The following is an 18,593-nucleotide window of genomic DNA, read 5'->3' as shown; positions in this document are numbered from 1 at the left end:
CTTAGTCTCTGTGGTGCAGTGGTAAGACACTCGCCTGGCGTTCCGCGAGCGCTTTGTCATGGGTTCGTATCCTGGCCGGGGAGGATTTACTGGGCGCAAATCCTTAACTGTAGCCTCTGTTTAACGCAACAGTAAAATGTGTACTTGGTTGTAACAACGATTCTTCGCGGCGGGGATCGTATTCTAGGGACCTGCCCGAAACGCTACGCGTACTAGTGACTGTACAAGTATGTAACAACTCTTGTATATATCTCAAACTAGTGGTTGGATCGCTGGCGGGGGGGGGGGGGGGGAAGAGATAAGATAAGCGAGCTTATCTGATAAGATAAGCTTATCTGCACGAGCCGTGCAGATAAGCGGCACGGCTCGTGTAACGTCATGCTTGATTGCCCATTTTCATTTGGAGAGTTCTGTCTACTCGTTTGGCTATTTTCGTTGTTTTAACCAAAATAGGAGTTTGTTTTGAGGCGCTTACCTCCCTGGTTGCCTGTCCCAGTCGATGGCAGATATAAAATGCTCCAAATCACATGTGCATTTCTATTGGCCATTGCTCCTCGTGCCTCTCTGAAGGGGGCCAGGTTTTGGCTCGTGGTCCCCGGTAGGCCGAGAACTCCATCTACACTGACTGGTGCCAAATTGATTGATTGATGAAGATTAAGCCACCCAAGAGGTGGCACGGGCATGAATAGCCCGTAAGTGGTGGCCCTTTTGAGCCATTACCAGTATCAAGAGATGATACTGGAGATCTGTGGAGGCGCGACTGCACCCTGCGTGACGGGAGATGTCTCTCGGACCAAGTGGTGACCAGATGGTGTGGTGCCAAAGGTTAGGGATATACGTATCAGCTTGGATAGCTCCGGGGAGCCGTAGGGGCTCTCCCAAGAAAAGAATTGATTTCTTCGGTCCTGCTCTCATTTAGACATTTTGCCTCGACGAAGTTCAATTTCAGCTTCTTCCATCAGTTTAGAACCATTCAGGGTGATCCTCAAGGGTCGATCTTTTCCTTTTTAGGATCTGCCAATTCTCCTGTAGTTGCAGACATTCTCTTTGGTTGTATGCAAGACCTTCCACTAGCTCAACAATTTGATCTACTACTTTCTCTTCTTCTACAGCTCTTTCTGACCTAGATGTTATCTCCTTTTCTTTGTATCCAAAAATTATTTGAGACTTACTTCGATCAATTGTGTTTTGTTCCAATTTTGGGTTTAATGCCATTTCCTTTCCGACTTCCAGCCTAATATTTCTTCTATCCTGGTTGCTGCAGATTTTGGCTTCCTTTACTGCTTCTATTTTACCTTCACCTTGGCCACTTGTGCATAGCTGAGTTGCATATCCTTGCACTATTTTATTCCTTGTGTAACTTCCTCCACCTGTACTGACAAAATCTGTTTTTCCCATTGGATTCCCTTACCTAACCTGTCGTAGTAATTTGTTTAAATTTGCTTTAACAAATTGGTATCTGCAATATGATGTTGGTATCATATCCATGAAAAATCCAAAGCTTAACTTCAAGAGTTTATTTTCCTCTTCCATGACTTTGCAATTAACTTTCCACATATTTTTGAAGTCTTTCACTAATCCTTCATGATCTAATACTTTGCTACTTAAGTGGTCATTACTTTCTCTCAATTTGCTGATTATTTCAACATGATAGTTCACAATAATGTCTAATTTTGCTAACTTGTGTATACTGCTTATATCAATACTTTCTTCATTTAATCCTGCAAATTCTAGGATTCTAGGTGTCTAGATTCTAGGTGTATGGAGAGTCCTGGTCTCCAGGACTCTACATACGTTCCTCTGGACCTTTCCGAAATTCTCCAGTAACTTTGGGCGGCTTGCCTTGTCAGTTGGGAGGCAGTGATGGCGCCAGCATTCAGGTCCTTCTCTCTGGCGGGTCTCCGGGAGGACTCCTTTCCGCGTCCATGGACTCGTCACCATTCTCAACTCCTCGACACTGCCATCACTAGTCTCCGGATTGGGCACACCTGCCTGGCTGCACGTCTCCATCGTCTACAGCTGGCAGATTTCCCCCATACTACCAGTGGTGTCCGACCCAGGAGGATACAGTGGAACACCATCTTCAATGTCCACGATTTCATAGCGCTCACGTCAGACTACAGAATGCGGTTCGTAGACTGAATGTTCCTCGCCAAACGGTTCCCGTTCTCCTTGACGGGGCAGGTGTGAGAGACGAAGATGTCCGTCATGACATCCTTCACCATACCTTCCGCTTCATCTGTCATGTCTGTGGACTGAAAACTGTAAAGTATTTGGCCTGATGAGATTGTAAGGACTGTGGCAGGAAGAGACTGTAGGAACTCCATTCCTCTCTGCTATTTCCCAGTATCGGGCTGCCAGGGCACATCTGATCCCTCGATCATTGCCGCTCCTAAATCAACACCACCTCCTAGTACTGGCATCCTTAGTGATATTTAGCTCCCTATGAATATCCTGCACATTTGATGGTGCTATATAGCCTTCCTGGCTTGGTGCCTTCTTTTTTTAAATTACTTATAAAACTTCACCAGGCCACTACAGCTTAACACTTTAGTGCGCACGGCACTCGCGGAAAAAAAAGTGCCTTGTGCGCGCGGCGTTCTGCGCGCTCAAGCGTAAACACAAAAAAGTGTATAATCTTTTTACGCTCCTAACATCAATTCTCGAGCTATGTTTTTCATTTTGGTATCAATGCGTTGGCAACAAAATTCTTTACAAGATCATATGCATAAAATGTCACCAAAGCATTTGCTATCCCACCACGAAGTAAATAAACACGAAGATGACTCGCCGTGACACCCAAACAGGAAGTAAATGTTCATACTCACTCGTTTGTTGCCAGCCTCACACTCATCCTACAGCGCTTATTTTGATATCACTGAACTCGCAATAAAATTCCCCACCCAGACATATGCCTATCAATGTCTAATTATGTTCCGCAAGAGTGTGGGAACTGGGCGAAGCGTTAGCCGTGTTTTCAGCAGCGACGACACTGTTGTGATGCAGCGCTTTGAAAGCTTATACTTATTTCACTGTCATGACATTATTTCTCAAGCTACGTATTTCATTTTTATAGCAATGTGTTCGCAATAGAAAGTTCTATAAGAACATGGGTAGAATTGGCCAACAGAGTGTCAAATAAATTTGCGGCGAATAAAATCTTACGCGAATCTTATGCGTGTTTGCACCCGTGAGCGTAAAAAGTTTTTACTTTGCTCATGTTTTTTCAAGTTTATACTTGATTCACTCCGTTTTTTTTTTGTATAGTGTTCGGAATAAAATTCTCTACAGACATATGCATATAAATGTAGAATTATGATCGCGGCCAACACAAGAGTGTGTGGAGTGGGCGATTACCCTCGTTGTGTCACCAACTCAATAGTCTCTCCTCTAAGTTACAATACATTGCCGTTTTCTCAAATAGGCACAGTGCCTATTAGAGAAAACTAAAATTTAATGGCAAACATATTCATACAAACCCCAAGTCGATCGAGTAGTAAATACCCAATATAACACGGTCCGTAAATTTACGTCGTGATCCGACAAGCGGTTAAGCAAAACGCCCGTAATTCCAAGTGGAAAATCCAGGATAGTGAACCACAGCCAGTAAACTTTTTGCTATATATGTGATTCCTGGGTTCTATGTAACTGATTTTTTCATTTTTCTGACTTTTTTTTTATGAACAAATGCTTTTGTGCACATAAAATACGCACAGTGCAGACTCCAACAGTACATTAAGGGTTAAAGACTAGGTCATCTTACATCATTATTTAATGTTTGTTGCACTCTTGTAACCACAGCAGCAGCCATGATTCCAGGCTGATTAACAACAGAGCCAGAGAGGTGGTATTTTGGATAATATTTGGCTTTGCGCAATATTCAGTCATACTAAACATTTTTTAGTAGTGTTTTAACTGGGGTAGCAGTGTACAAGCTCTGGGAACCTATTACAGAAATATGGAACAACTGGTAATGGTTTAAACTTAAAATTTACTGAAGTGGGCCCCACCCTTTAATAGTGAAATAAAATGAATAAATGCTCTGCTTAAAATAAAGTGTAATTGCATCAACTGAATTGTAGAATTTAAAAGGATATTGTTTGCAATGAAGCGCACTGCATTTATCTATCGGTGGCTATTTATCATTACACGACTGTAATGAGGAATCTTCCTTGCAACACCATATACATCTTTGTAGTTTCATTATTGATATAAAAAGTTCTATAGATATCCAATACATTTCTGAAGCATAATGCTGTTGCTTTGCATGGCATAAAACCTTATCTGCTGTGACTGAAGTGTGGAAATGTAGCTGAATACAATTGCACCTATATAAGGAGAGTTATTACATCAAGTACAATTATTCACACAAACCTGCTGCTGCAACTCTCAACCCAAGAGCAATCTCCGAGGAAAGTGCTGCATACACTTAGCAAAGACCATAAAACAAACACAAGTTAGGAAAAGTAGTTGCCACAATTTATTTCAATTTTTTATTTGTTAACAAAACAAGTACAATACAGTATTGTGGTGTGTTCTAGTTTTCAGTAATCTGAGTTACTGAAATTAATTAAAAAAAATTAAGTAAATATATCGTATAATATAAAATAAAACCTCTATTTAGTGGCTCAGTTTACTAAAAAATAGGCAGTCTTAAACAAAATGAATGTTTATAGTTAATTTAACACATTCTTAACACACTAATATCTAATCTTTCTTATTATTAACTAACTAGTGACTTGCATCAGCAGTTATTAATTCAAACCACTGCCGGAGAGCAGTAGCTAGTGCATTAGGGAGTGTATCTATGTCCCGTACGACCATGAAAAATGGAAAGGGAAATGACTCGACTAATGGTCGCATCGAGGACTTTTCATATACTAGTACATCATAAAACGAATACTTGTTGTCTTTTGCGTCCAAGACTAGAAACACTATAAATATTCTGGACGCTCGGGCTGCTCTAACAGCAGCTTTAACAGTCTCTGATCTTGTTTGTGTCTGACCATCACTCAGGATAAGTAACAACTGAGCAGTATCAGGATTGCTATGACTACCGGTAACACGGGATCCATTCATCAATGCTACACTATCCTCGAGCATACGACCAAAATTAGTGACTTTCTGATCAAACTTAAGGTTGGCAAGAACTCGGCTACCAGATGCTTCACTGAATGGCTCGTCAAGAGGATGAAGAATGCGAGTGGTTGCCCCAAAGCTAATGACCCCAAGTTGTCCTGCCTCCAGCAGCGTGAGAGCACGAGTCACAAGGGCTACACATTCTATAGCAAGGCTGCCTGCACGAGCTTCTGCCATGGATTCAGAATCATCAACAGCCACCAAAATCTGGTAAGTTCTCTTGCTAGGTTGTGTTCGGCGAAGCCAGATCTTGTCCTTTCGAAACTGTGAAGCTATATATGGTATCACTTTTCTCATATTCAGTCTTTTCCCTGTTCTATAATCACCACGTAATCTGGCTGCTTGCGTAGGTTCTAGGATAAGCCTTAACTGTTCACACAAATGCATTGCTATAGGAGCCACACGTGCTTCTTGTTGTGCCCATGATGTGCCATCATCCTCATTTTGACTGCGTACAACTTCTATTTGCTGCCTTGTTTCTTCAACATTTTCATCAAACTTGGCAATAACTTTTTCCTCTTCTTCATCTACAAGATCAAATAAAATTAAAGTATAGTCATTAGTATGGCACTATCAGAATGTAGTAAAACATTTACATTTGTATTATCTGTTTTATTAGTTCAACACAGTACGCAAGACATAAAAGCAATTCTTCACTATATTTATATTCATAAAATGTGCTTTCTTATGGAAGCTTTAACTGAATAGTACTGGATGAAAACAATTTAATGAGTAGTATATGAAGAGTAGTGAATGAGTAGTAGTACAGTAGAGTTAAAAATGAATATACAGCATATAATAAATATATTATGAATATATAATGAATACATGGAGAATATGAGTACCAAACTGTACTTGGAATCTGAAGGCATATGATGAACACAGGTAATGAATTATTGAATTATTGCACAGTATAACTAGACATGATTATTCATAGCTGGTCAAAAAAGATCCCCGGGCCAGCATATCTTTCGATACAAAACAGTGGATCATTAAGAAATTGTGGTGCAACAATTACAGCAAACTCAAGTGAAGAACAGGTAATATAATCAGTATAGTACAATAAATATGATGGGTTTAGGCTGTTGTAATGAACACAGGCTGTGGCAAGAAAAGGTGGAGGTGCCAGTAATGGTTGTTGAAGTATCTCCAGTAAATGTGACTTAGCTCTTAAAATTGTGGATGGAGATGGCTTCCAAGAAAACCTCTAATCCTTCAACTATGTGACACAACCAGGGACCTCACCATTTATCTGTAAACTGCGCAACACAATCACAAATGTACTAAACTCTCGTATGAGCTTTAAAACTCCCATGGGTTCACAGGACTCTCAAATCTACTTCCTCACGCCTCCGGTAAACAAATGCCATCGAGAAAATATATCATGTTACTGAAGGAAGCAGTTGGTGGAGAACTCCATTACTTATACAGTGGAACCTCTGTTTTCAAATGCCCCCATTTTCAAATTTTTCTGTTCTTGAACTCAATTTCTTAAAAAAATTTGACTCGGTATTCGAGTTTCTTGAGACATGTATGAGTTGACAAGCGCATGGTTCTTTTCTGTTGGGCGAGGGGTGGGACGAAGCGTGCTCAGTTTACCCTGCCTAGTGACGATCGCACTTGAATATTGTATTTGAGAGGACAACAGGATGGATGGATGGTGAGGGGACAGGATTGATGGATGGTGAGGGGAACTGGATGGATGGATGTATGGTGTGGGGAACTGGATGGATAAACCTGCTTGATGGGGTTCTGGGAGTTCTACTACTTCCCAAGCCTGGCCAGAGGCCAGGCTTGATTGGATGGTGTGGTGAACTGGATGGATGGATGGATGGTGTGGTGAACTGGATGGATGGTGTGGTGAACTGGATGGATGGTGTGACTGGATGGATGGTGTGGTGAACTGGATGGATGGATGGATGGAGTGGTGAACTGGATGGATGGATGGATGGTGTGGTGAACTGGATGGATGGATGGATGGAGTGGTGAACTGGATGGATGGATGGATGGATGGTGGTGAACTGGATGGATGGATGGATGGTGTGGTGAACTGGATGGATGGATGGATGGTGTGGTGAACTGGATGGATGGATGGTGTGGTAAACTGGATGGATGGATAGTGGAGGGGGACTGGATGGTTGGATGGTGGAAGGGGACTGGATGGTGGAAGGGGGACCGGATGGTGGAAGGGGACTGGATGGTGGAAGGGGGACCGGATGGTGGAAGGGGGACCGGATGGTGGAAGGGGGACTGGATGGATGGAGGGGGACTGGATGGATGGATGGACTGGATGGTGGGGGGACCGGATGGATAGAAGGCGAGTGGGACGGGGAGGCTGTTTACGGAAAAGAAAATCTTTCAAAAACACCAGCCCTAGAATCATGCAGAGGAAGAACATGTGGAGGGCGAGTGGGTGGGCAGGTGAGAGTGAGTGGATGGATGAGTAGCAGGGCGAGCAGCAAAGTAGATGGATAGGCGGACAGCAGTGGTCGGGCAGGTGTCAGTGTGTGCAGGCGGGCAGTAGTGAGATGGTTGTCATAGTGGGTGGGTGTGCAGGCAGCAGAATGAGCAGGTGGCAGATGGTAGACTAAGGTGGTGGGTGGCTGATGGTAGGCTAAGGTGGTGGGTGGCTGATGGTATACTAAGGTGGTGGGTGGCTGATGGTAGACTAAGATAGTGGGTGGCAGATGGTAGATTAAAGTGGTGGGTGGCAGCCTTGGGGCATCCTGCGTAGCAACCAACCTAAACCTAACATGCAACCCTTGCGCTGCCTGTACCCAAAGATCATCACTAGACTGGGTAACCGAGTCGCAAACAAGCAACAACTTGCAGGGCCCCGGGTCGAAGGTGTCGCCGACCTAACAGGCAGCATGACAGAGGCAAAAACAATCAGAGTCACCCTGAGACAAGAGGACAGAGCAACCTTCGAACTCTCTCAAAGCAAGGGGGGACTCAGCGGCACATACATCAGACCCACATGCCCCCTAGGGGATTCCCAGGGTCCTGAGACGAAACACATGCTCAAGGAAGCCCAGGCAGGGTACTGCTAACCAGCGCCCAAACCTACCAAACGACTCGCTAAGAGCTGAACCCCCGGGATGTGTACACTCACGGGGACCTAGCAGGGGGTACCACCGAAGAAAATTAGTAATCAGGAACCGTACTCAGGGGGCAACCAGGCAGGACCCCACCAGGCAGGAAAACAAAAAGAAAACCCTGCAAGAGGACAGCGTACCCAGGCGGAACAGAACCGGCTGCTTTGAATGGTAAAAAGAAGCTGCGCAGTACCCTGCACCCTGTACCAGTGCAAACTGCCCCTTACCCACAGGTAAACAAGGGAAACAAAACACCCCAGCACACATAGGGCAGCCAAAAACTGAGCAGTAAACGGCCTAGCAGAGGCAGAACCCAAGGATATTGTGGAAGGTGGTCTCGAGCCCCAAGGGCAGTACTTACAGAGCACCTAGGGAAGGGAGCCCTAGGCACATGCGGTACTGAAAAGTACTGAAGAATCACTCCTGGATCGCACACCACCTAGAACACAGACACCGCACAAAAGGCACAGTGCTGAAACAATCACTGGAGCCAGAGCACACGACCTCAGCCTATAGCATCAGCCTCAGAACTGAGAGGTGGATGCCCGGCACAGGGGCTCTTCCTTTCCCCTCCCGGGAAGGGGGGAGCTGCGCAGATGGCGGCGCGGTGACGTGTGACATCACACTCGTTTGCTAGTTTCTGTTTGGGGAGTTCTATCCACTTGTTCGGCTTTTTGTAGCAATTTTCACCAGAATCGGGGGTTTGTTTTGGGATGTATAGACCTTTCTGTGTGGTCATAGAAAGTGACCTTTCTGGGTGCCTAACCCGGTCAATGGCAGACATAGAATGCTTCCAACCACACGGGGATTTCTACAAGTCATTGCTCCTTGTGCCTTTGTGAGGGGGCCAGGTTCTGGCTCGTGGTTCCTGGTAGGCCCACAGAACTCCATACACATGACTGATGCCAAAATCTGACATTAGCATATTAGTTTGGATAAATCCGGGGAGCTGACGGGGCTCCTCCCAGAAAAAGAGGCTTTCAAAAGCACACACTGTGAATGTGAAAATATTACTTGAGTATGCAGCTCCAGCAGGGAACCCACACCTTGTGAAGCATAAACAGACTTCAGAAAGTTGAGAGGTTTGAAACGAGATTGATACCAGATATATACCAGAACTGAGAGGCTTCATTTATGAGAACAGGTTGAGAGAATTCGTCCTCACAACCATAGACGAAAGGAGAAACTGAATATGATATCTATGTACTGTACAAGATTTTGAGGGGAACAGATTAAAGGAAAGCAGATAAAAGGAAGTTTATTTTAAATAAAATGAGGTAGGACAAGGTAACATCGTTAGAAACTGGATATGCAATCGAGTGGTGAAGAAGAAGAAGAAGAAGAAGAAGAAGAAGAAGAAGAAGAAGAAGAAGAAGAAGAAGAAGAAGAAGAAGAAGAAGAAGAAGAAGAAGAAGAAGAAGAAGAAGAAGAAGAAGAAGAAGAAGAAGAAGAAGAAGAAGAAGAAGAAGAAGAAGAAGAAGAAGAAGAAGAAGAAGAAGAAGAAGAAGAAGAAGAAGAAGAAGAAGAAGAAGAAGAAGAAGAAGAAGAAGAAGAAGAAGAAGAAGAAGAAGAAGAAGAAGAAGAAGAAGAAGAAGAAGAAGAAGAAGAAGAAGAAGAAGAAGAAGAAGAAGAAGAAGAAGAAGAAGAAGAAGAAGAAGAAGAAGAAGAAGAAGAAGAAGAAGAAGAAGAAGAAGAAGAAGAAGAAGAAGAAGAAGAAGAAGAAGAAGAAGAAGAAGAAGAAGAAGAAGAAGAAGAAGAAGAAGAAGAAGAAGAAGAAGAAGAAGAAGAAGAAGAAGAAGAAGAAGAAGAAGAAGAAGAAGAAGAAGAAGAAGAAGAAGAAGAAGAAGAAGAAGAAGAAGAAGAAGAAGAAGAAGAAGAAGAAGAAGAAGAAGAAGAAGAAGAAGAAGAAGAAGAAGAAGAAGAAGAAGAAGAAGAAGAAGAAGAAGAAGAAGAAGAAGAAGAAGAAGAAGAAGAAGAAGAAGAAGAAGAAGAAGAAGAAGAAGAAGAAGAAGAAGAAGAAGAAGAAGAAGAAGAAGAAGAAGAAGAAGAAGAAGAAGAAGAAGAAGAAGAAGAAGAAGAAGAAGAAGAAGAAGAAGAAGAAGAAGAAGAAGAAGAAGAAGAAGAAGAAGAAGAAGAAGAAGAAGAAGAAGAAGAAGAAGAAGAAGAAGAAGAAGAAGAAGAAGAAGAAGAAGAAGAAGAAGAAGAAGAAGAAGAAGAAGAAGAAGAAGAAGAAGAAGAAGAAGAAGAAGAAGAAGAAGAAGAAGAAGAAGAAGAAGAAGAAGAAGAAGAAGAAGAAGAAGAAGAAGAAGAAGAAGAAGAAGAAGAAGAAGAAGAAGAAGAAGAAGAAGAAGAAGAAGAAGAAGAAGAAGAAGAAGAAGAAGAAGAAGAAGAAGAAGAAGAAGAAGAAGAAGAAGAAGAAGAAGAAGAAGAAGAAGAAGAAGAAGAAGAAGAAGAAGAAGAAGAAGAAGAAGAAGAAGAAGAAGAAGAAGAAGAAGAAGAAGAAGAAGAAGAAGAAGAAGAAGAAGAAGAAGAAGAAGAAGAAGAAGAAGAAGAAGAAGAAGAAGAAGAAGAAGAAGAAGAAGAAAAAAAAAAAAAAAAAAAGCGTTGATTGTAATGAAATGCCATTTTCTGGGTGAGCTCTGGAAGCTCCCTGGAGCTATTAGGCTGATATGTGTTATATTAGTATGGGGCATCAGTTAATTGGTGTTCAGCCTACCGGCGACCACGAGCCAGAACCTGCCCCCCCCCCCCAGAGAGGCACAGAGAGCAATGGACTATGGAAATCCCCATGTATTCGGGAGCATTCCATGTCTGCCATCGACCAGTTGGCACCCAGAAAAGTAGGCATAACAAAACAGATTCCCACAAGGTAAGACAAATAGCAACCCAAGACCGAACTCCCCCCCACTTAAAGAAACAAGCAAATGTCACACCACTCCGCCGCCGTGCCTCTTGTCTGTGCAGCTCCCCCCCCCCCTTCTCACATGACCAATTGTGCTGGCTACCCAACAACTCCAGTTCGGAGGCTAAGCATCAAAACCTATGAGAAAGAAAGAAAGAAGAAGAAAAAAAAAAAAAGAAAAAAGAAAAAAAAAAAAAAAAAAAGCAAGCAAGCCAACCAGAGGGAGGGAGGGTGCCAGGGAGCCTCTGGCTCTCTGGATCTACCTGACCAAAGATAAGGAAAAGAGGGACTTACCCAAGAGGCAGTCGTGACTTGCTCCTCAACTCAAAGTCGAGACAACTGACTGCAACCTGCGACCCAAAACCACACACAGACGACAAGGACCACGAACGTTTACGAGATAATGGGCGGCCAAGACTCCGTTCAGCAACCAAAATCCCTGCGCTCAAATCTCAACCAAAGACATATTGCTGAAGACGGCAGTCAAAGCAGCAAACTTACGAACGTCGTGGACACGAGAAAGGACCGCATGCTGGCTAGACTTAACGACCCTGTGGACGACATGAGACCCGAGCAGGGAGCAAAGGGAAACCAAATCAACCCAAAGCACACCCCTGGCCACAGAAACTGTGGCGCGCAGGTAACGGCAAAGAGTCGCAACCAGACACAACACATGATGCGCCCCCGGTTTGACCAACCAAGCATCAATGACCCTAGGACCCCTCCAGAAAGCAGCCGTTTCGTACTTCTCTAGAAAAGAAGGAGACAGCTGCAATGGAACAAACTGACTACCAGGACCGAAGGAGCAGAAACTCCTGTGCCGGAGGAGAACAAAAAGCTTCCCCACCCGACCCCCCAGAGGCCAATGCCAACAGAAAAAGAGCCTTGGAGAAACAAACTTGAACCGAAAGGGGCCATTACAAATGAGGAGAAGAGAAAAAACAGAGTACCCTGTCCAAGGACCAGGATGGCTCAGGCAGCATATGAGCAGGCCAGAGGTGAAACAAAGCATGAGAAGGCTTACAGAACAGCACTGAAGTAACATCCACCCTAGACGCAAACTGAAGCGGCTCCACCAGCGCCGCACAATACGAGGCGGCAGTATTAGGCATCAAGTGACAGTCCTGAAACTGCCAAGAGAGAGAGGACAAAACCTGATCAGAAATAGAAGACAACCTATGAAGTGAAAGAAAATGGCGAAAAGAATGCCAGGAAACTTCATACTGCCGCCTAGACAAGCTCGCAGGTAGGTCACCATCAATGAAGCCACCTGATCACCATACATTTGGTGATAGATCCACGTCAAAAAGACCAGATGAAAAGAACGGAAGAGAAGACCGAACCACCCAGGTACCTGACTGGCCCGAGCTGCTGAAAGAGGCAGAGCCGCAAAAAACATTTTGGAAACCAAGAGGGTTGCCGAGATGTTTTGTTTTTAAGTTGTCGAGAGCGACCAAGAGGCTCCCCCAGAAAGGAATTATTGCAAGCTTATCAGGTTCTACTTACTTTCATCTGGAATAAGTGTGTAGAAGTATGTTTCTGGTGGTCTCTGAATCATGTCTTCAAGAATAATCTCTCCCTCTGTCATCATTTGTGTTTCACCTTCACCCTGAGGATCACGTTTGCCCTCACTTCTTTCATGGTTTTCATTTTTCTCTCCATTCTGAACTATTGGCTGATTTTCCTCTTGACACTCTCCACTGTCTTCTTCATCAACCTGCATCCAGTCAATTTTATAAATATTTTGCAAAAGTTAAAAATTATGTCCAGATACATAAATATTTTGTTCAAAATGTACTAGATACCCAAATTCAAAACAAATTATTAGTCCATTTGAAAACAGACTGCAAGAAAATTTTACAATTCTGTTGCACACCTCCATTGGAGTTTCTAGGATTTCTTCATCTTGCATTTTATCTTCCTTGTCTTGTCTATCAGCTGGTGCTGGTACTTCTTTGGCCTGCTCCTGAGTACCAGCATCAACAATCTGAGCATCAAAGTGGTCCTCTGCCTTGGTAATATGTTCATACTCAGAATTCTTCTGTTCTGGATCATTTTCACCATTCTGTAAATAAATATTTTATGATTACTATATTGTATTAGCATAGGAAAATATAAGTCCTGAAAATTTACAGGTCATTTCAAAGCCAACATCCTATGAAAGCTGCAAGATATACCTACAATATCTGCACTGTCTATGAGGCAAGTGTTATACAGTACATTCATATAAATATGGTCATGCCATGGTAGCTCCAACTACAGCTTCACCTACTATTGCATCCCCCAGCTCCTCCTGCTCCTACAACTGCAGTACCACCTGCTCCTGCAGCACCTTTGCCACAGCCACACCTACTACAGAACTCACTACAACTGGTACAGAAACGGCTTCCACACGACAAACTTCACAAAAACCTAACGACACCAATACATTATCTGTCCAGCATGGTGAAACCACTAAATCAGAAGATCCAGTTCTCACCAACCATGTTTCAAAACAAGACAAAACCACTACTGGCACTGCCTCTACTACATAAGATCTCTCTACCCAAGCTTCATAACCAGCTGAAAGTCAACATATATTAGTATGTTAATACTAATACTAACCCCAGTATACTACATTTACAGAGGTACTAAACTCCAACAGGGCTGAAGTGCACCCAGGGATCCATCCATGGGTTCCCCGCTCCCCCAGCCCCAGGAAGCGCACAGTTAAACCCAAAATCCTGTGATATTTTGGAGTTTGGAGCAAGGTTCACAAGAGGCCTGGCAAACCCTGTCAGATGGAACAAGCGAAGGTAAAGGATTAGCAAATTTAGAGCAGGCGGATTTCACCAACTCTTCCAACATCAAATTCCTAAATACTACAGGGATAAAACTCTGGGCACTTGATCACCAAGCCACAAACAGGGAACACGAGAAAACGAATCCATACAGCAGCTGCTGCCAGATAAGTCACTTGGCTAGGAGGAAGTACAATAAAAATATACTGTAAATATACACAGTAAAATAACAACATACTGGAGTGAATGATATGGAAGAAAATGCAGAATAGAACCAGTGAAGAGCAGGGGTGCCATAGGCACAATCAGAAAACACTGTATAAATATCAGAGGTCCACGAATGTTCAATAACCTCCCAGCGAGCATAAGAAATATTGCCAGAACAACCGTGGCCATCTTCAAGAGAAAAATAGATCATTTTCTCCAAGGAGTGCCGAACCAACCAGGCTGTGGTGGATATGTGGGCTTGCGGGCCGCTCCAAGCAACAGCCTGGTGGACCAAACTCTCACAAGTCAAGCCTGGCCACGGGCCGGGCTTGGGGAATAGAACAACTCTCAAAACCCCATCAAGCACATATCAAGCAGGTACACTTATCTAGAAAAGAAATGAGGAGCAGTCTGCACAGGTAGACATCAGTGACAGGACTGAGGTTTGTTGACATGGGGAGCCAACAGGTCTCGGTGGTGTTGCCACCTGGCAGAATCCAGCTGTAAATAGGAGGATTCGACCTAACTGCTGGATGGATCATTTTCCGCTTCCTTTCTTTTCCCTCTGTGAACCTTGCAGTTGTCTGTTTTGGTACCCTTACTTTCTGGATGATTCCTCAGTGAGGATGACTAACAATCTCCTGCTCCCTATTCCTCTATGAGGTGGGCCAGGTTCTGGCTCCGGTTTTCAATAGGTCACCAAAGACTCCTAGGGGCTAATGTAACTTGTGCGTAGAAGTACCTCAGTGAGCCAGCTTCAGATAGCCAATGTTCTGTTTCTCCAGAAAGTTGAACTCTGATATGAGCAAGAACAAGGACCTCCTTGTGCCTTATAACTGGATGAGGCAAAGACATGCAAATGAGTCAGTCTACCAAGTCAAGCAAAACAGAGTAATTTGTGTAAAGTGTAAAGTTTTGGGGTGACATATACTGTATATAGTGCACATAAAATACCAGAGCAATGGAAAAAGCAGGACCACAGCCATCCCACCTTTGGCCTCCAAACAGCATTGACCCATCACAGCTTCCCATAAAGGTAAAAGGCCACGAGGAACCCATCATGTTGGAAGAGGGTGGCCCTGTATTTACATATGTGAAGATGGTGAAACTGCAGAGTCAAGCAGAGAAATGAATGAGTTTGGTAAAATCCCACAAGAGAATGTTAACAAGACTCAATGAACAAGGGAACAGTTTAAGCTGAACAAATCCCAAACCACATCATAAACCCTCAGTGGGAAAATGCATATACAGCCTTGGACAGGACAGTCACTTACATGACCCAAATGCACTTTGCAACAGCATAATAACCTCACACACACACACACACACACACACAAAAGGTTAGCATACCGAAAGGGAAACTATGAGGGGATAAGAAAATTCCTAGCAGATATAGCATGGGAAACAGAGCTCAGGGAAAAGACGGCCCAAGATATGATGGATTACATCACGCAAAAGTGCAAGGACGCAGCAAACAAGTTTGTCCCAGTCCAAAAGGAAAATAGAGAAATGAAAATGAGAAACCCATGGTTTAATCAGAGATGTAGGCTAGCTAAGCAGCAAAGTAAAAGGGCATAGAGAAACTATAGAAATAACAGGACACTGGAGAGCAGAGAAAGATACCAGAATGCCAGGAATGAATATGTCAGGATGAGAAGAGAGGCAGAAAGACAATACGAAAATGACATCGCAAGCAAGGCAAAGACTCAGCCTAAATTGTTGCATAGCCACATCAGGAGAAAAACAACAGTAAAGGAACAGGTTATGAAATTAAGGATAGGGGCAGAAGGATTCACTACAAATGACAAGGAAGTGTGTGAGGAATTGAATAAGAAATTCCAGAGGTAAGAGAAGGAATAGCTAACCAGGAACCACTGGAAGACTTTGAGATTACCAGCGGGGAAGTAAGGAAGTGTTTACTAGAGTTGGATGTGACAAAGGCTATAGGCCCAGATGGAATCTCCAATTGGGTTCTAAAGGAAGGAGCAAGAGAACTGTGCCTACCACTCTCCATAGTGTATAACAAATCACTGGTAACAGGGGAACTGCCAGATATTTGGAAAGCAGCTAACGTAGTCCCGATATACAAGAAAGGGGATAGACAGGAGGCACTGAACTACAGGCCAGTGTCCCTAACCTGCATACCATGCAAGCTGATGGAGAAGATTGTGTGAAAAAAACTAGTGGAGCATCTGGAGCGAAGGAACTTTGTAACACAGCATCAACATGGGTTCAGGGATGGCAGGTCCTGCCTCACAGGGTTACTTGAATTCTACGACCAAGCAACAAAAATAAGGCAAGAAAGAGAAGGGTGGGCAGACTGCATATTTTTGGATTGTCAGAAAGCCTTTGATACAGTGCCACACAAGAGGCTAGTGCGAAAGTTGGAGATGCAGGCTGGAGTGAAAGGGAAGGTACTCCGGTGGATAGAGGAGTACCTAAGCAACAGGAGACGAGTGTGTGAGGGGTGAGGTCTCAGATTGGCGAGACGTTACAAGTGGAGTCCCGCAGGGGTCAGTCCTTGGACCTATACTATTTCTGGCATATGTAAATGATCTCCCAGAGGGTATAGATTCGTTCCTCTCAATGTTTGCCGACGATGCAAAAATTATGAGGATTGAAACAGAGGATGATAGTAGGAGGCTACAAGATGACCTAGATATCTTGAGGTTATCTTGAAATGATTTCGGGGCTTTAGTGTCCCCGCGGCCCGGTCCTCGACCAGGTCTCCACCCCCAGGAAGCAGCCCATGACAGCTGACTAACACCCAGGTACCTATTTACTGCTAGGTAACAGGGGCATTCAGGGTGAAAGAAACTTTACCCATTTGTTTCAGCCTCGTGCGGGAATCGAACCCGCGCCACAGAATCACGAGTCCTGCGCGCTATCCACCAGGCTATGAGGCCCGAGGGTAGACTGAATGAATGGTCCAACAAATGGCTGTTGAAGTTCAACCCGAGTAAACGCAAAGTAATGAAACTAGGCAATGGAAACAGGAGGCCAAACACAGGATACAGAATAGGAGATGAAGTACTTAATGAAACAGACAGAGAGAAAGATCTAGGAGTTGATATCACACCAAACTTGTCTCCTGAAGCCCACATAAAGAGAATAACGTCTGCGGCATATGTGAGGCTGGCTAACATCAGAACGGCGTTCAGGAACCTGTGTAAGGAATCATTCAGAATCTTGTACACCACATATGTAAGACCAATCCTGGAGTATGTGGCCCCAGCATGGAGCCCGTACCTTGTCAAGCACAAGACGAAGCTGGAAAAAGTCCAAAGGTATGCTACTAGACTAGTCCCAGAACTAAGAGGCATGAGTTATGAGGAAAGGCTGCGGGAAATGCACCTTATGACACTGGAAGACAGAAGAGTAAGGGGGGACATGATCACAACCTACAAAATCCTCAGGGGAATCGACCGGGTAAACAAGGATGAACTATTCAACACTGGAGGGACACGAACAAGGGGGCACAGGTGGAAGCTGAATACCCAAATGAGCCACAGAGACATTAGAAAGAACTTTTTCAGCGTCAGAGTAGTTAGTAAATGGAATGCACTAGGAAGTGATGTGGTGGAGGCTGACTCCATACACAGTTTCAAATGTAGATATGATAGAGCCCAGTAGACTCGGGAATCTGTACACCAGTTGATTGACGGTTGAGAGGCGGGACCAAAGAGCCAAAGCTCAACCCCCGCAAGCACAATTAGGTGAGTACACACACGCCAAGAGCAAGGCTGGGACAGTAGAATCATAAGCAGTGTGTTATCAGTAAAAAGGTTTAGCATACATCTCTCAATAAACACAGTCAAGTAACCTCTTATTCTAAACTTACCTCCTGATCCTGGTGCTGATGGTCATCCTCTGTTTCTCTCTTTCTCATCTCCTTCGCCATTAGTCCATGTTGGACATTTTCTTCATTATTTCCTGAAGTCAAATGATTATTGTGAAAACAGACTTCAAACACATTTACAATATATATATTATAAAAATAAAAATAAAATAATTGGGGACTTAAAATAATTAAAATATTACATTTATGCATGGTCTTACAAAATGTCAACAACAAAATATAATTCATGTTTTCCAACTACTTTTGCTTACCAAGTGTTCTGTCTTCATCAGTTTCTCCAGGTTTACGAGGCTTTTTCATATCATTCTGATCACTAGCCGATGCCTGGGTAACAAGGGCAGAGGATTCACCTTTGTGTGCATCATCACGAGTACGACTTTCAGACTGTCCCACACCTTCCTGATCATCCGTTTGTTCACCTATATTACCTTGTTCCTCTTGCTTTTCCTCTTCATCTTCTTCCCGCTGACCACCTGCATCTGTTTTTGGCTGCTCCTATTTTTAAATTGGAAAATGTTTATATATAATGTACATATATAGTACTGTACAATATATACAAATGGATCCATATGTAGTCACTGGGTCAAAATTCATTATTCCTCAATACTACT

The 18,593-nt window shown here is 43.6% G+C and overlaps 1 protein-coding gene across 1 annotated transcript in view; it reads right to left on the bottom strand.

Moving 5' to 3' along the window:
- Positions 1-4,479: 4,479 nt before the first annotated feature.
- Positions 4,480-18,593, bottom strand: part of LOC123775306 (midasin-like) — a 139,489-nt gene continuing 125,375 nt past the window's right edge. The window contains exons 29-33 of the mRNA XM_069311863.1: positions 18,234-18,477; positions 17,965-18,056; positions 13,013-13,201; positions 12,643-12,853; positions 4,480-5,666 (exon numbers count right to left, since the gene is read on the bottom strand). Coding sequence (XP_069167964.1) covers positions 4,732-5,666; positions 12,643-12,853; positions 13,013-13,201; positions 17,965-18,056; positions 18,234-18,477 — 1,671 coding nt within the window. The 3' untranslated portion in view covers positions 4,480-4,731. The remainder of the gene's footprint in view (positions 5,667-12,642; positions 12,854-13,012; positions 13,202-17,964; positions 18,057-18,233; positions 18,478-18,593) is intronic.

This window comes from Procambarus clarkii, chromosome 70 (genome assembly GCF_040958095.1).
Source record: "Procambarus clarkii isolate CNS0578487 chromosome 70, FALCON_Pclarkii_2.0, whole genome shotgun sequence".
NCBI lineage: Eukaryota > Metazoa > Arthropoda > Malacostraca > Decapoda > Cambaridae > Procambarus > Procambarus clarkii.
This window is presented reverse-complemented; position numbering and strand designations above follow the sequence as displayed.